The sequence below is a fragment of the Heliangelus exortis genome, chromosome 1 (assembly GCF_036169615.1).
Source record: "Heliangelus exortis chromosome 1, bHelExo1.hap1, whole genome shotgun sequence".
Lineage (NCBI taxonomy): Eukaryota > Metazoa > Chordata > Aves > Apodiformes > Trochilidae > Heliangelus > Heliangelus exortis.
Genome location: NC_092422.1, coordinates 78,481,485 through 78,499,967, shown reverse-complemented (window position 1 = coordinate 78,499,967; position 18,483 = coordinate 78,481,485). Strand labels below are relative to the sequence as shown.

General features: G+C 44.8%; 2 protein-coding genes across 3 annotated transcripts in view; both read right to left on the bottom strand.

The window, feature by feature from the left end:
* The window catches only part of PRDX4 (peroxiredoxin 4), a 127,324-nt gene that overhangs the window by 72,827 nt on the left and 36,014 nt on the right, over positions 1–18,483 (bottom strand). The window lies entirely within an intron of this gene.
* Positions 11,226–14,069, bottom strand: SAT1 (spermidine/spermine N1-acetyltransferase 1). 2 transcript variants are annotated; one of them, XM_071749891.1, is made up of 6 exons: positions 13,812–14,069; positions 13,516–13,567; positions 13,348–13,431; positions 12,097–12,198; positions 11,965–12,005; positions 11,226–11,736 (listed from the first exon to the last, which is right to left on the bottom strand). In XM_071749891.1, the coding sequence occupies exons 1-6, from the start codon at positions 13,875–13,877 to the stop codon at positions 11,566–11,568; spliced, it is 516 nt and encodes a 171-aa protein (XP_071605992.1). In that variant the 5' UTR covers positions 13,878–14,069; the 3' UTR covers positions 11,226–11,565. The 2 variants fall into 2 exon arrangements, with proteins under 2 accessions (XP_071605992.1, XP_071605986.1); XM_071749885.1 differs by having other exon boundaries at positions 13,348–13,567.

Genomic DNA, 18,483 nt, shown 5'->3' with positions numbered 1-18,483 from the left:
TTCATATATGGCTCATATATAGCAGCTTCTGTTACTGATTTTGAGACTGTTTTCTTACAACTTCGTCAATAATTAATTTAGAGAGGGAGAACAATAAGCTTTTAAAAATATAATTTATTTTAAATGTTTTGAGCCAGGTTAATTTTTAGCAGTGATGGCTGTGCTGGTCTCATGGCCTTATCTGACCCTCGGCTCTGTGCCAGAATGTCTGGAGGACTCTTGGCGCCCTCTGAGCCCCTGTTCCTATACACATGGTGCATGGGGCCATGGCACCTTGCCCCGTGCTGACGTGAGTGTGTGCAGGTTGCCTTCCCAGCCTGGCACAGCAGCAGCCTCTCCTCCCTTATGGGAAATGCTGCATTTCCAGGTGGCTGTCCCTAAAAGCCTGGGAACCTCAGCTTTACAGCCCTTTTGGTACCCTGCAGCCAAAACTGTCTGAAAGGCTATTACAGCAAGTCTTGCATAGAAGGGACGTGTTTAAAGGATATGAGTATTTATTTATTAAGAGATTAGTGTTGCATTTGTTTCTTTAATGTTCAGTTTCCTGTTCACGTGAAGGCAGTTACAGGGGACAAGGCAGCCCTGTCAGACAGGGGCGGGATGTGGTGGTACCCATGAGCAAGTTTGCTCCTTGGACCTGACCTTCCCTCTGTGCTGGGTGTGGGGATGAGGACAAAGCAGGGAAAAAAGAAACATCAGAGCAAGGGAGAGCAAAAGCACGCAATGGGATTGGAAAGGATGCAGGGGAAGCATGCAAAGAAACTGTGGCAGATTTTTTTTAATACATGCTTTCTATCATTGACTTTCTACCCCCACTAGTAAGGACTGATTTCACACCTCTCCTCTTTCCCCTTTCCTATTCCCAGCTCAGCAGTATAGTTGGAGGGGGGGGCCATGCTCCTCCCCAGGTTAAAGCTGTAAGGGATATTTTTGTGGGTGATTTCCAGCCACCTAAGAGGAAAATCTATTTCTCTACGATGTGTAAGGCTGTTAATAGGCAAGGACCCAGCAGCACAGCCTTCCTAGCCCTGAGTATCACACAAGGTGCTGCAGTCTTGTTACAATTGCCCTTTCCCCTTGTAGGTGCAAGGGGGGGTCTGTGTGTTATTTGTTTTGTGGTAGGGCATAGCAAAGTCTGAGTACTAATTTGTGTGTAGAGGAGAAACTGGCCTGCTAATAAATCTGGGAGAGGTTTTTTTCCCCTCTTTAAGGGGAATTTTTTGCTAGAAGTAGCAACTCTTCAACAGTGTGTTGATAACAAGTGAGATAATTAGATCTAGTTCTGTTGAAAGGGAGTGGTTAAAGAGATATCATGCTGAATTTTCTTTTGATTGTTCTAGGTAATATGTTCCGTAAATTTTTACATTACATGCATTAAAACATTTTGACTTCAGGAGAAGGTAATTAATGAGATCTTTAAAAAATTAATGGAGAGCAATTTACTTGTAATAAGGTATACAGAAGACCTGCTTGCATCTCCTGGGGTAGAGATTAAGCCATTGATTTTATTAATCTGATCCATCTAATCTATGCTAAAGAAAAAGGAATTGAAAGGAAAAGAGAAGCAAAATTGTTCTCAAAAAAAAGAAGAAACTATCTTGGCCTCTCCAAGCATGCCTGTGTCATTACAGGCTAGTTCTCTTTATAGATTAACAAGGTTGAGCCATTGATTATCTTACTGAAAACGAAAGTAGACAACCTGAAGTAGTGTATTACATAACAATCCCAGTCCAGTGGTGCTTTTGGATTAGTTAATGTTAATAAAAGCTTTGCTGAAAAGTGTGCCACGTGATTTTTCTGGTGCATGCCTGATGGTTCCATCTGTGTCTCAGCCTCTTAGCAGCCTCAGCAGAGGAGAGGATTTCCTGCTGAGTATCCAGTTGCCTGGGCATTGTTCAGGTGAAGATGACTCAGTAACATGAGGGGCTGATGAAGAGCAGGAAAGGACAGATAAAAACTGAGTGTCACAAAGCCTCTGACTAAAAAGATACTGGCAGGTGTCAGATGCCTGACCAGTATTTGTAGGTCTCACTTTGCAGGAAACTGCGGGCAGTGCTGGCATGAACCCACAGTATCAGGCCTCGCCAACAGGTGACAGTCCAAGGAAGGTGGTCCCGAGGTGATGCTGACATCCTGAGTTCTGCATGCCAGGGCAAGATGGGCAGCCCAGGGGCTTGCTGTAAAGTCCCGTGCCCTTTTGCCAAAATGAAAGTCAATAAAAAAGTCCCAGATGGCACCCAGCTGCTTTCTGTCCTTCAAGAAAAGAGGGAAGACTCTTTTCCCAGGCAGCTCTCAGTAAGACAAGAGGGCATGGTCTTAAATTGTGCCGGGGGAAGTTCAGATTGGATATTAGAAAGAATTTTTTCATGGAAAGGGTGATCAGACATTGGAACGGGCTGCCCAGGGAGGTAGTGGACTCTTTGTCCCTGGAGACATTTAAAAAGAGACTGGATGTGGCACTCAGTGCCGTGGTCTAGTGACTGCAGCGGTAGTAGATCAAGGGTTGGACTCGATGATCTCTGAGGTCCCTTCCAACCCAGCCTATTCTATGATTCTATGATTCTAAGACAAACAGGATTGCACCAGAGTAGTGTCTCCTATGCCAGGTCTTTTCCTATGCCATGGAGCCCTGTAACGCCTTCGGGGAAAGAGCCAGGAGGTATGGGCTGAAGTGCTCTGGGGCTGCTGGTCCTCACTGGAGGGTTCAGTTTCTTGCCCCACTGGGGTGCACACAAGGAAACATGGGGGCTGCACAGTGGGGAATTTTTCTTTCTTTGCCAGGCAAAGGACACGTAAAACATGGCATTTGATTGGAATGGGTGGCTATTCCCAAAGTAGTTACGGTATGCACTTGTTACTAATGTGTGTAAAAGCCTCTCATTTAGTACTTTCATACTGCAGTTGCTTGTCTCAAGCATATAACAGAGTAAATTGCTTTCTACAATAAATGCAGTGTTTAGTATCTTCAATGCACTTTCTGTAGGCTTTCTTGCAATACAGTCATTGGAAGTTCACTGTTACTCCTTTAACAGAACTAACACAAACATGCATTGTGACCAGGAACAACTTATGTGCTCTTCATGCATGTTACCACTCGGGTACTGTATTTGCGGGGAATTAAGTAAAATTTCATAATACATCTATGGGAAGGTATTTTAACTATAGCTTTAACAGAGGAAAATAATAGGAACTCATGGACGTGTGCTCACACATTATTAGAGTCACACATAACTATGAGGCTCTGTGATTCAACCAACTACATTGAAGAAAAGGGGTTTTTTTTTGTGGGTGTCAATCTCTTCTCCTGTCTAACAAGCAGTGGGATGAGAGGAAACAGCCTTGAGTTACACCAGGGGAGGTTTAGAGTGGATATTAGGAAACTTTTTACCACTGAAAGGGTTGATCAAGCACTTCAGCAGGTCTGCCCAGGGAAGTGGTTGAGTCACCATCCCTGGAGGCATATAAAAGCTGTGTAGATGTGGTGCTTAGGGACATGCTTTAGTGGTGGACTTGGCAGTGCTGCCTTAAGGACTGGAATTGATGATCTTAAAGGTCTTTTCCAACCAATTCTGTGATTCTATGTGTTAGTTAATGATGGCATCTCTGCCAGCTGGTGCCACTCCAAGGGCTGATTGATTGGAGAGCAGCTCTGAGCACCCTCCTGCCCGTGCTCACTCAGCCCAGGAGATGCCCTGAAACTCTCTCCAAAACACAGGGGTGCAGACCTCACGGGCTGGCAGCTGCCTGGCCTATCCAGGGTTCTCTGGAAAAAAAAACATGTAGGTTTTGAGCCAGCTGTGCTGCAGGAAGCTGCTTTTGGGAAGGCAGGCCTGCTGTTTTGCTGCAGGGTGCTGTATTTCTTTGCTGTTAAATCTTGGTGTATGCTTTACACAGTGTGCCTGTGACATGGGTGCCTCATGTGCATCTCCGTGGCCCCCTGACGCGTCCTTTGTATATCACCTGGAAGCCTGAAAGTCTCTTCAGATGAGACACTTCTTTGTCTGACAGAAGCCTGAGCACCCTCTACCCTGTGGTGTAAAATGGCTGCCGAGGGGGACCGGTGGCATGGCAGACCCATTGTCCGGCCTGCCCGGCCACTCAGCTGCACCTGAGGAGGGACAAACCCACCTCTCTTCCCTGCATTTTCCCACTTTCACCTCAGCAGGTTTCTCCTCCATTGTGTTCCCACCACAGACCACAGCAAGCCCACAGCCCTGACTCTGTGACATCCCAGGAGGTGTTAAACCTCATGAGAGGATGCCTTGGACTGCACCGGGACAGGGCTGAGCCTGCAGAAGGTGTTCCCTGTGCTGCAGCTGGGGAGGTTTGGCTGGGTGCAGGTGGCACCAGGGACAACACAATGAGATTTCGACTCTTGGAGTTGCCTGTGGTCATTCCCCACGGCACCATCTCTCCCATGGAGCACTCAGAGGGACCTTTGGTGCAAGGCAAGCGCTGAAACGCGCCAAGGGATTTGAGGGCTTCCACCTCCTGCACCACCTCCTGTGGGAGCTCCTCTGACACGTGTCCCGCAGCACCTGTGGGTTGGAGAGGGGTATGTGGGTGCTGTTTGGGGCTGTGTACAGTAAGACCACCATGGCTGAACTCAGGAAAAAATCATGAGACAGAAGGAGCAGCTGTGGGTCAGCACATGGCCCAGCCCAGCCAGCTGAGGAGCTCAGGTGAGGGCTGGCCCAGTGCAGCCCATGGCATATTTGTGTTTCTAACCCTTTTGTTGCAAGCTGCACATGGCTTTAGATGGGTTTATATTCATTCTATGTTCTTTACTCCTGCAACCAGAACCACCTGCTGCTCTATATTTTAAATTAAAAGATTGTCCATTCTTGTATCCTAAAAACTCAACAGCTTACCTAAGGAGAATGTCACATCCTCCTCTACACCTCATGAACTCACCTTGCTTTTAGACCTGTGTTAAGAGGACTTCTGGCTTTTGCAGTCCTATGCTTATGCCAGGAATTTCCCAAGCTGACAAACCAGATGTAAGCAGGTGTAAGGGAAGCCCCAGCTGCCCCAGCTGTGCTGCAGGATGGCTGTGGATGTGCAGAGGCAAACCTGGTCCTGCCTGGGAGTGAAGCATGAAGGGATGCTTGAGTATGTTGAACTGCAGGGGTGAAAAGTGCTTTGGCTTTTAACAGCAGAAAAGAGTATCTTACTGACGCCAAGCCCAAATGGCAAGACAAGGACCTCTGGGGTTCTGGCTGTTGCACAGCCTCTGCACACATGCAATGTTTCCCCTGGGCATGACTCCCTGCAGGACTTCTGTAATCAACTTTCAGCCACATCTTGATGATGGAAAACTCAATATGGAAACACAGGATCATTTTATTACTTCTCTGTGCTGAGAAGATAGTCAACTGATGCCTATAAATCCTGAGTATTTGCTTATGTAAAGTTGTTTTGTTTTTCCTCCGAGATCCTTAAACCTTGTCCTCACTTCACTGTCATTTGGACCAGCTGTACTTTGTAATGTGGTGGACTTTGGTTTATCAGCCTTATTTACAGTGTGCCAGTGTTCAGAAACACGTAGTTACATGAAATGGGTGTGTTTCCTGGTATAGCTAAGGCAAAGCATACACTGACTGCCATAATCCCTTGAATTTTAAGCTAGTTTTGTCTAAAACTGGGCTAACATAGTTTTTATTTCTTTGATGCTGGTTGCTGCCTTTCTCTACCAGTTCTGCCTGTTGCTCGTCAGCAACAAATAATTCCAGCTCCTGCAGCACTAAATCCTATGTGTGCTAATCCATTGAGTTATGGCTAATGAGATTGATGGGATGTAAAAATAATCCAGAAAGTATAAACATATCCTGGGAATTTACTCCCGAGACTTCTGATTTTGTGGAAGAAGAGTTCTCTAGTGTCTTCTGATTACATTTACTTGGACAGAATAAAACCTAAACCATTTCCTTTAATGCCAAGGCCTGTGTGGGGTGTGTGGCTCCCAGGGGCAGCCTATATGGTCAGCACCTGACATCCCTTCACCACCACAGACCTCTCCTCCTGCCTCTTCTTCTCTTTACATTTTCTGCCACAACTGCAAAGCTACAGTTCTGTTCAGACACTAGTGCTTCTAGGAGTGGTGGATTTGATCCTTCCCTCTGTATTAACTCTGAAAAAAATAAAATGAAAAAGAAGATTCATGTGCCTGCAACAGTAATTATAGTGTATTCAGACAGTTTGGTGGAAAATGTTCTCATATATCCATGTTAAGCCTATGGTAGGGAGTTGGTTGGGCAAAAACCAAAAAATTCTATCATATGAACTACCAAAATTGCTTGTCTTTTCTCCTGTACAAGCTGTGCTATTGTGTTTCTCTTTTGGTGACCTGTTGGTGAAAAGAGTCAAATAGGAAAGTTCAGAGAGATTGTGAAGAGTCCAGACTGAAGTCTGCTAATCATGAGAGCAATTAGAAGAAGACTGTTCAAAGGTACATTTGCAGTAATATCTGGATGCCTAATTACAGTACTCAGCTTTGAAAAATAGCACCCTGCACTTTTATCAGTGTATTTTGAAAACACCACTGCAATATCCATGTTACTTGGAAACACTAATGGGCTTTCATGTGGAAAGTTATCATCTCCCTCATACTTTTTTCATCAGGTGGAGGAAGTTTTCTAAATAGGAATGTCAGGGATTTATGTCTCTTCCACACATGATGGGGTACTGTGAGGTGATTGCTGTACAGCAAACATTCAGGGGAAACAAGCACCTGGTTTCATCTTCCCAAAGCACAGTCTTTTTAACCTGTTTTGGTGGAGAAAGGAAACAGAACTCAAGAAAATGGAGATGGCCTTTTCCCTTTGAGTGAATATAAACACCTCACACCTGTGGTGTGAACAATAGAAATGCGCAGAGGTCCAAATGCAAATAAAGAAAACTATTTGACTTAAAGGAGTTTCTGCAACCTGTGTTTGTTTTTCATCCTCATGAGCTAATTATCCCCTGGTGATTCTTATCTCTTGCTTTGGTCTCCACTAAATCTCTGAAATGAAACCGAAACTGGTTTGAAGATGGAATTTTTTTTCCCCTTGGCTATTTTTGGTAGAGGTGTGTACTTGTGCTTTATTTCTGTCCTCAACAACAGTGAGCACTTCTGATTGCAAAGAAGTCAGAGCAAAGTAGGGTGAGGCCCGGGGGGCAGGAGAAGTGCACCTGGCATTGCTGCACTCCAGTCTGGATGTGCTCCTACCCCAGACCCCACATCCACCAGCTTCAGCCTCACATCCTCTCCTCCACACGTTCCATACAGGGACTAGTCTGAGCTCCTGATGGGCTCTAAAGTCCTCCCTCAAGGTTGCACTTATCAAAACCCTGCTCAACAGCACAAAAGATAGCCAAGTCTTGTGAGGATTGAAGGAGAGTCCTGGAAGGGAGTTGCACCTGGATGGAGAAGTTATGGCTTGCTTTGAGTTTGTAGTGAGGGTAGCTGCTCCAGTGCTGGTAGCCGCAATAGTTGTGTGTTGTTTTGTTTCAGATAGTAGCAAAAAAAAAAAAAAAAAAAAAAAAAAAAAAAAAAAAAAAAAAAAAATTGTGGCCCCTTCTCTGAAACCTGAGTTCCAAAATCCTACCCAAGAAAGCAAAACAACTGGGCAAAGCTTGAGTCTTGTTATGTGAGGTGAATTAGTTAAACCAAGGCAAACAGCTGCACTCTGCAGTTTTCATCAGCGCTGCCATCAGTCAGCATGTGCCTGTGTGTGTACTTGTGTTTGTGTGTGCTTGTGTGTGTGCATGTTTGTGTGTGTGTGTGCACAACTGTGTGTACCTGACTGCTCATGCATCCCTCAGCTCAGATTTTGCTCCCCCATAGCATGTGGAGGGACAGCCCAGGGGAGCGAGTGACGTGAGGAGGAAACTTTTACCAGCTGAAGGAAATAAACCTTCTGGTCAACTCCAAGAAAGGGGTTGGGGGAGGGGGAATGAAGCGCATCTCTGTGCTAGCCTCCAGCCAGAAGTGATGCTGTGAATTACGCAATGGTTTCCTGAGTCCTTGCTCCACACGTGGATGGTGTTTTCCCCGCAGCTACATCCGTAAGAATTCAGCATTCAGCTGGCAAATCTAAACCAAAACGCCATGTGCAGGAAAGCATTAAAGCACTCCCATGCTCTTAGGGGGAAAAGTTTGTGCATTGGCTTTTTTAAGTAGGTGGAGAGCAACGGCCCTTTAAAAGAAGAGGGGAGGGGGAAGGGTTGTTTTTCTTGCATATATTATGTTTTAACTCAAATTATGTAGACAAAAAAAGCCTTCTTCCATGCCGTTGCTATGGCTACAGCTCAGATCATTGTGCGGGGAGCCTGCGAGCAGGAAAATGCCAAGTGGAGAGGGGGTGGCGAGCCCTGCGCTCCTGCTTCTAGCAGCCGGGGAGGACGGCCCTCTGCCGCGACCTCTGACCACAAGTTTGCCCGAGATCACCTTTCGATCCCCACCCAATGGGGACGTGGAAGCTCTTGAATAACAAAGTCTTCTGCTGACTGTGTCGGCGTGAGGGGAACTTCCCAGGTCACAAGCTTGAGAGGGAGAGCTAGGAGGGTGTTGGCACCTCAGCTCCCCGGAGATGTTATCAGTGATGTCCTAACACTCCCTCTCAAACTCTGTCCCCAGAGGCAGTCCCGCTGCAGAGAGGAAATAGGGTGACACGGAGGCTGACATAGCTGCAGGGCCCACGCAAGCCCTGTGCTGTGAGGGGTTCCCACTGCTGTCATACCAGTGACAGCACAAACCCGACTGGTACTGCTCAGCCCTGATCATACCCGGGTGCTGCATCTTGGTGGTGTGATGGTGCCCCTGGGAGCAAAGCAAGTCAAGCCGGGGGAAGTTTCCCCCTTGTCTAAACCTGTAGAAAATACTCAGCTCTGCCTCAGTTCTATCTACAGAGTTCCTTTGGTCACCTGGGAGCTTGAGAAAAAGTTATTGAGGGAACTTAAAATTGATCTTTTCTTGAGCCATGGCCTTACCACAGCACTCTGCTGGAGACTCTCTTCCCGTAATGGTGAGAATACTTCTTCTGGTTTTAAAAACCACAACTCCTAGTAGGATCTTAATAAAAGTCACATCTGGAAGGCTAGTCCTTGTCTTTACTATCATGTGTGAATGTTTAAAATTATCATAGTTGGCTAGAAAATGCCTTCTCATTTAGCACAACCTCACTTGTTTTCTCAGACTCTCGGAGAATCTATTTCAGCAGAATTAATTTAGAAAATGCAATGGTAAACTGCACTGGCAGAAGATGATGAACAAGATAGGATAAACACTTTTAAATTGATTGAAAATTTTACTAAGCTGCTTACTTTCCTAATTATAATGCCTAATTAGTCAGCTTGTTCCATTCAGTCATGCAGCTTTGATAGCCTTATTGTGCTCCAGAAGTCTGGGGCCTGAGATTTATGTAGGTCTGTCCTAGATATTTAATGAACTGTTAATTTGAAAACAAAACCATTCTTAAACTGCTCTACTAATACTCACCTTCTGGGCTGATATTCAGAACCAAAAGAACCAGCTTGAAATAACTTCAAAAGAGATTCCACTGAGGACTGAGATTTACGAGAGGTTACTGTAGCTCACTGAGCTACCCAGGAACTTACTGCAGCCTTTACCAATCAGAAGTAACCTGACACTCGGAAAGAGCTACTGGAGACCACCTTGTCCTTCCTATCCCACCTCCAGCTCTAGTTAACCAGGCCAGTTCATCGGGTGGGCTGAGACTCTCCCCTCCTTTGGCCTATTGAGTAGCAGAAGAGCACTGGCTCAGCAGGACCAAGCAGGGCAGTTTATAACCCAGCAGTAAATCTGCTGTCAAGTGAGAAACAGATTTCTGTTTCCCTCAGGCGGAAGAGGGATTTGAGCCTCAGGCTCCTGCACGTGGTATGAATGCTCTCACAGCTAAAAGTGTAGACACAGGGAGTGCCTGGAAATGACTGCTTCTCATGCAGAACCTGATCTGCTATATCAGGGTAATTTATGCAACAGACTGTGGGCTCGGTTCAGCCTGTGTTTGTCCAGCCAGCCACTCGGACATACAGTGGCTCCTGCTCTTTTCTGAGAGCTCCTACTGTTTATTGGTTTACTCATTCCTGAGGAAACAGGTGACAGCCATATCTCATACCTGGGCAGAGCTGGCACACTGCTGCCTACTCTTAGTTGAAACAGAAAACAATTGAATTCACGCTAAATGCCCTGCGTAACCTGCTGCTGGTGCTAGGCAGAGGGACACCTTCTTAAATGCATGCCAGGGCTACCCATGACTGAAGCAGTTGCTGACCACTGCTTTCTAAGAGAAATCTCCCAGATGACACGATCCATAGAACAATCAAAATCAGTTTAAAATCTTCTTTTATTTAAACCAATGCATTAAATCTCTCCTTTTAGAGTGAAAGCGGTGCTGGCCAAAAGCCTTTTATTGTGGGGTTACTGCAGAGCAAGAGAACAGCATAAAATTTGCATACATCCACTTTCACCACCAACTTCTGAGAAAGGCAGATACAGTATTGCAAAGCTGATAGGTTTCTTTCCAAGCTGATGAGCAGCGTTATTTTCACTTATTGCTGGGTGAAGTTTTAAGCATGCAGGATAAGTGCTTAATACAACACTTGATTTCAGGCAGCTCACTACCAACAACTACAGAGCACCAATGCACGTGAAAACTCTGTACAGCATCTGAAGTCAGGTACATAAACCCAGATTACCAGAGAACCACTGGGAGCTTTTGAAGCATGAGGGACTTTGGTTTGTAAGAATACTTCCTCCTGCCCATCAAACCTATTTTTGGGATTTAGGCTTTGAAGCTTCAGCTAGATGCATCTTCCCCTTGAGGCTACCAACACTGTGGTGTTCTGCAGTTAACTAGAAGCCTCAAGGAAGCAACACCACAAGCTTAAATTTATCTGGAGGTGGTTTCTAGATGGCCAAGACCAGAAGCCTAATTGCTGGACTGCCCATGAGCACACTGTGACTCCCACTTGAATAGGACACGCACTGCAGGATGCTCTGCATCACACAAGAAGCTGAGACTGATCTCAAACCCTTCCACTCAGCTTCAGCACAGGTGCACAGAAGCTCAGCACTGGGTCCTGAAGGCACAGAACTGTGTCTTTTCTCTGAGACAGTAGTAAGTTGTGCTTTATTTGCGAAAATGTTTGGGTGAATGATCTTTAATTTTTGTCATCTAACTGAAAACTGTATGTGAGAATTAAAGTCAGAACTACTTCGGTGAAGTGAAAACACTATTTATTTTTATAAAAAGCAATAATTAAAACAAACCCTACCAGTGTGTACATTGTACACATTTGAATGACACTTACAAGAATGAAGTTTCCATATAGAAAGATTACAAGCCCACACTGGTAAAGGATGCATACAAGCACATACTGAACTTCACGGATGCCTCAAATCCAGAGGACAGTACCAATTACTCTGACCACACCTGAATAGCATTTTCATTATTAGCATCCATGCTACTTTATTCCACTACAAACTGAACACAAAGCAAGAATGAGTTTAATTCAGAGAGTATATATAATCGCAGGAAGAATTTATTTGCTGGAATCATCTCACTCTTCTGTTGCCATCTTCAAGAGATACTCTTTGTCAATTTTGAAGAGCCTCCACCCTTCCTCCGAGGACAGATCAGAGGCACCCCTTCTCTTATAGAACCTGATGGATGGTTCATTCCACTCTGCAACCAGGAAGTGCATACTGCTGCAGCGGCACTTCACAGCAACCTGCAAAAATGTGCAACGTGACACGTTTCAAACAAACAGCCAGAGATGATAAGCCCAGTAAAAATTTGCAAGATTACGCAGCAATCGTGTATCACCAGGAGTCATCAAGTTCATTCTGTCAGTCCCTCTGGCACTTGCCAAGACAATGCTTTAAGTCACCTCCTTTAATTTACTTCTAAGTAGTGCTGAAGGAGAAGCTTTCATGTAGTTAGAACTACAAGTGCATACCTGACTCAAGTTCTTCAGAATTTCTGACCCAATGCCAAGTCCTATAAAAAAAAACAAAACAACCAAGAAACTTAGTTTAGTATTAAAGAAACAATTTATAGAAAACAACCCCCCTGACTCTGTAATACATACCTCTATACTCAGCCATCACATAAAAATCTTCAAGATACAGCAGTTTTCCAATCCATGGATCATAAGTGAAGTAATACATGGCGAAGCCCACAATGCTGTGTTCTGAAACAAAGGTTGTAACTTTAGTTAATCTGAATTTAAAAAGGCAAAAATGCTGTCTTATATGCATGTTTAAATATACAGATTTCTCTATGACATGCAGGCATTTGCTACTAGGTTTGAACTAAGTTTGTATGTAATCACACAACTGAAAATACAAGTAGTGACAAACTTGTATCAACCTACGAGAATGAAAATCACCCTTGGCATACCCTGAAGTCCTCAAAAGCACTGCACAGTATGTGCTGAAACAAGGCTTTTTTTTTCCACAAAAAATATGCGTACTCTACTGATCTATCAGTATTTCCACTCTGGAACACAAGAACTTCACACAGCAGTTCACAGTCTAGATGATGGCCTCAAACTCTGCTTCCTTAGCAACCAAAACAGTCTATCAACACTAAAGAACACATCTTTCAATGTATATTCCTCAGCAACTACACTGTGTGAGTAGGCATGCTGACAGGTGACCTTTCAGACAGCAGCATTTTCAAGACCTCAACTTATGCTTCCACTGAGGGCAAACTGTTTTCTTTACCTTCAGCAGCACACAGTTCAGTTGCAGCTTCAATTGTCATTCTGGGAGGGCTCAACAGGTAAGAGGTAAAACTCTCCCACCAGCAGCCCACTCAAACCTAAACCATGAGTATTTTCACCACACCTGCCACAACACTCTGCAAACAGACTTCTGATCTACTGTGTCTTTGGTAAAGGTTTGGCAACAGCACTTGTCCCTGTAGACCTTACCTCATATTATGATCATCTACTTTATTGTGTAACGGATCTTTTAGTTACCTCCCCGCCCATCCATGTACACGGAAGGGCCATGTACATGGCGAAGCTAGAGACTGTAACCTGAAGATTGGGGACAAATTAAAGAAAAAAATGTGATTCAACAGGATTACATAAAGGTAAGTCAGGGTCAAATAAGACAAGCCATTTAATTAGTTGGAGTCGAGCACATTATGTTACACCTGATCTTCCCATGCCTCCAAGATACACAACTACTTCGGCAGAGTATCACTGTATGTTACTGCATTTAACAGTTAACCTATTCCTCCTACCCCAACTCACTGCTGGGACCTTATGGACAATCAGTAACATTAAGTATATGATGCCTCTTGTGTACAAATAATTATCAGGAAGTCTCACCTTCAGCCGACCAGTGTTCTTTTGGCACTTCTGCAACCAGACAGTGGTAGAAAGGGTGCTCGCCAAAACCATCCTCAAGCAGTTCTAGAAAAGCAAAATACGCGGCCACCTGAGCTACAGACACTGTCACTCGCCTGCCAGCCCGGGGAGCCGATGTCTCTTTCCTACCTTTCTCAGTTAGGAGCACTTGATCCTCCATGTCCTCGTACTTGGCTAGTTCCTGGAAGAAGAGGAGATGTAAGTGGCCTCTCCCCGTCGCCCCACATCCTATCCCCCCCCTCTCCCTCTCCCTCTCCCTCCGCTCGCCGCCGACTTGCGCAAGAGTTTGTTTTGACTCAGACGGAAGGACGGAAGTTCCCCCCCCCGCCGCCGCCCTCCTCCCGCAACTCTGAGAGCTGCGGGATCTACCCCAAACCCTCCCGCCCACCACGCCGCCTGACGACCCGAACCCTCCATCCCCGCACCTTGATCAGTCGCAGCAGGTCGGGGCAATCCTCAGGGCGGGCGGTGCGGATGCTAAAAGAGGCCATTTTCGACGGCGCTTCCCCCTGCGGCCCCCTCGGCTGACGAGTCCCCGATGCGTGAACAGGAGGAGCAACTGCTTCTTCATTCGTGTCCCGGGCGCGGCGGCCACCTGCGGTCAGTCAGGCTGCGAGCATGTCCCGGCGGCTTCCAGCAGACTCTCCTACACCTCCCGCTTCGGCCTCGGCTCCGAATGTGCCGCCCCCCGCTCCCCGCTGCCCTATCTATAGACCTCAAGCCCCGCCTCTCCCCGCCCCTCAGCCAATGGGAGCGCCGACGCTGCTCCCTCTCAGCCAATGGGAGCGCCGGATCCCGCCTCGGCCCTGCCGGCAACGGGGCTGCTGCGGGGGGGGTCTCGTGACATTACCCCCTCCCCGCCCCGACCCCCGCCTCGCAGCGCCCCCTACCGGACGCCAAGGGCACACGCTGGACCTTCTTCCCCCGGCGGGGTCGGGGTGAGGGTGGTGGGGACCCCAGGCTCGGCGGTCCAGGCTGTCCGGGCCTCTGCCGGCAGCCGCTTCCCCTCCCGGAGAGTCGGGGCTTGTTCCCTGAAACAGGAGCCTGTCGGTGGCACAGCGAGAGCCGATACGCCGGCCCCGGGGCTCTGCTTGCGAGGGTGCTGGTCACCCGGACACCGTCTTTCTTTGAGGCCGCGGCGACGCCTTGTCCGCCGGGTTTAGGCTGAGGTGTAGGGCGGCCTTCACACACCGGTGTGTGTCTGTGTGTGTGTGTGTGTGTTGGGGGGTTGTAAGAAAAAAAAATAAAAATAAAAGCCTTTGTACTTGCTTGAAATACTACGTAGTGATCGGTACCAAATCCTGCGGGGAGAGGAGGGCGTGTGTCACCCGGTTCCAAGGTGTGCCCCTGGGCTGAAGCGTCCTGAAGGAAGAGGGTCCAAAATGTGGAAATTTTACTTCGGGCTTGGGGAGATTTTCAGCTTGACAAACGCGCGGTGTAGCCGAGCCGATACACCAGCCCGACTGGAGAGGAAGGGTTTTGTGCTTCTCTGGGAGAAGCACAAAAGACAGGAGTGTTTCGAAACCAGGAGGGATCTGCCGTAAGGGAAGCTGAGACTCCTTCACAGCGGAGGCACTGAGAAGCGAGGAGGGTGTGATGAAGGAATGCGGTCTGGATAAACTCCCCAAAACGCCTTTGGAGTATGAAAGGATGGGGGAATTATCCCCAGCACAGCTCTGCGTCTTCAACGTTACCTGCAGATGTAGATGTAAGCTGCTGAACGAGAGCTGGATCCTGATCTAGGTGACCATGCGTGGCTGTAGACCTGCCAGCTAGGCCTCCAAGAGAAGTATAATTATTAAGCATATACATGTATTTCTTTTCAGCTTCTTCTGTAAATGTTGCAGCTATCATGTCCATCGTTAGGTCCTGTAGAGGATTCCTTTATTTTACTTCTAAACTGCCTTGGTTTAAGAGTGATTTGGGATATGGGAAGACACTAAGTTATGCTGTGGCTGCAGAGTAACAATCCTGAAAACCTGGATTCCCAAACACACACTCACACTCTGCTTTTCAGTCTATCCAATAACCTACAGAGTTAAACTTCATTTTGACAGGGGGGCCAGCCTGGAACATGATACTGCAAGCGACTTGTATAACAAAGTATATATTCTGGTGGCTGGTGTTAGCCAAGAAAATCCTTTGGCATGCAGTGGGAAGTGCCTCAAGTCTTGTAAAACTAATTTAAGATTTCTGCAAACACCCTAACTGCCTCTATTTATCCTCTGTTGGAGCAAAAATGGAGATGGCTGAAGAACAGAAGCATTTCCAAAACACAAAGCAATAGCAAATAGCTAGTAGTAGAAAAGTTAAGATTTGTTTCAGGAGTTACAATCCGGATGACCTTCAGGACAGGGCTTTTGGTAAGGAGACTGAATCTGAATAAACTAGCAAAGAATAGACTCAGCCTAACTACATACATTGAGTGAATATACATTTTTCACTCCCTAGAAATGATCTGGCTGGGATCAGAAGTGGGCAATACTGTCTCTGTGAAAGACTTAACAGTGTTTTTGTTGTGAGAGAGACTTAACAGTGTTTGTGTTGTGTCAACTCTTTTTGTTTAGCATTTCACAATGAGGAAGTCATGCTGTCAGGAAACCTACTGTTGTGTAAGAGCTGAAAGTGCCTGGTTTCTTTCATTCTCAAATCAGAAAAGTCATATGATTTTGGAAGTTGAAGTTTCAGAAAAAAAAAAAAAAAAAAAAAAAAGCATTTTCCACCTTGACTGTTTTTGAAGCTCCCGCTTTAACTTGCTCAGAAATGTGCTGATATTGTGTTATCCTAGTGAGTATGGTTCACTGGAATTAGCTTTCAATTTAACAAGCCAGAATAAAAAAACCTATTCCCAAATTTCCTAAGATACCAAGAATAGTCATGAAACAATAGGAAATGCAGAGAATTAAAAAAACAGAAACTCCACAATAAAATAACAACAAGATCCAAAACCAAGCCCCCCCAAAAGCAAAAAAAAAAAAAAAAAAAAAAAACAAAACCAAAACCAAAAGACAAAAACCCCACAAACTAAAACAAAATGAAAACTATGTAATTAAGATAACTAGCCTCAGAGACTATGCTGCAATTATTTAGTTACATCTTGCTAGGGGTATTTTTATTTTTTTCAGAAGAAGGTTAAGAGGTATGGTAAGACTATGTTACAAAGAGGTTCTAAACGAACTCAGTTTTTGTGACTGAATCAGAATCATGGGCCTTTATACTTTGCAGCTTCTTCCTTTTGTCTCAGGTCTGTTGAACTTTTTTTTTGTCATCTTGATGTTGCTGAGGTCACTGCTGAAATCTGTTGATTTGGATAGGGCCTGGATTTTATACTTCAGTGGTTCATTTGGGCTTCTCCCCAAGCGCAGGAGTAGTCTCTATGAGTGTCCTGAAAAATATCAAGCTTTACACGAATTCTTCAGCTGTGTATGCTGGAAAGTGGTTATAAAACCTGTTTAAGGTAAATGGATGTTGTAATAACCTGTTACAATGAAATAACAGGGAAGTCTGGACTAGCTGTCTCTTCTGTTGCTAGCCAGAGACTTCCATGAGGAACCTGCTGACTGTGAATCCACCTGCACTTCCACGAATGGTTAGAATTATCTAGACAGATCATCATTGTTCCTCTTACTCTCATTTTATCTTCTTCCTAAATCTTACTTGTAAGCAGGGAGACAGAAATTTTTGTGCAAAATAGCTAGCAGCACTTTTTTTAAAAAAGCATGCAGTAGGAGCTGGTATTAAGGAAAACACACAGAGCACTACGTATCTGACTGAGGCGAGTTTCCCCCCACATCCTCTCCGGAGATGGAGGTCTTGTCTAGCCTCAAACTACAGGAAATAGCTGTGCTAGTTCCTCAAGATCCTTTCATGGAGATGCAAATGAATAATTAATTCAGAGACGTGTGGGACCTCAGCTAGACACACTTGTACTGTCAACATGTTTTTATTTGCATCTACATTTCTGAATATCCTCTTATCTTGGAGACTGGAAAGAAAGGCTGAAAGTGGGCACCAGCTAGCTTTCTTTACTGTTCAACTAATCAAACTCTCCTTTACTTCTGGTATTTTAATTTTTGATTTCCTCCTTCGCTAAGAAGATTCCTTGAATTCCTATATGAATGCCTTTCTCATGCCTCAAAGGTTCTCTGTTTATAATAAAAGAGGGAAGGAGAATAACTTTTTACTCCACACTCTAATGCAGTCAGTTTTCTTTTTTATTACAATATTAAATGTTCTTAAGTATTTAAATCCAAATTATATCTCCACATTTTATCTCTTGTCAAATCTGTTAAATTAAATATAGAAAATGCAATTGATATTCAGTTATTTTTCCCATTATTTTTCCTGACTAGCTTTTGGACAAAAATTAGGATTTTCAGCATTTTCAATTTAATTATTTATTTTTCACACTCAGAACTTGCACTGATACTTATGAGTTCACACTGGCTTCCAGGTATTTTTTAAAAAGCAATTACAGTTGCTTACAAGTACTTACTGAGTTGCTCACAAATTACTTACAATTTATCAACACCGGGCTGTACATAGAAAAAATATTAATTTCTATTGAAATAGTACAGAATGGCAAATAAATAGTGCAGTAGCACTGCTCAGAATTTGGGGCAAATGCAAAATCGACAGTTTCACATAATAAAACTACATTTCCATATGCTGTAAATAAATTATCATTTTCCATTATTGTAAGTGAAGACGTATTTTAGGTCTTTAGAACCCTGTTCCTGCAAATTGATGTATCACATCTCATTTGTACCTATGCAATTTGATGAATTTGGGATTTGACACTACTAATTATCTGTCTGCATCCACAAATCATATACATCAAGCATGTAGATACTTTGGGGTTTAGTTGCGTTTTTTTGGTGTTGTGGGGTTTTTTTTTATTTTTTATTTTTGAAGCAATTTATCAAAAAGGTGGTGATACAGAAAAAAAAGACAAACTAGGTTTTACTTTTGCGAATAATGTTGATAATGTGAATGGTTAATCATGTGTTTGCGTTGTGAGCTGGGACATCTGTTTTCTCATGTCCTCACACAATCTCAGTGGTGCCTTCGGCAAGTCTTTCACCGGGATGTGTTTTA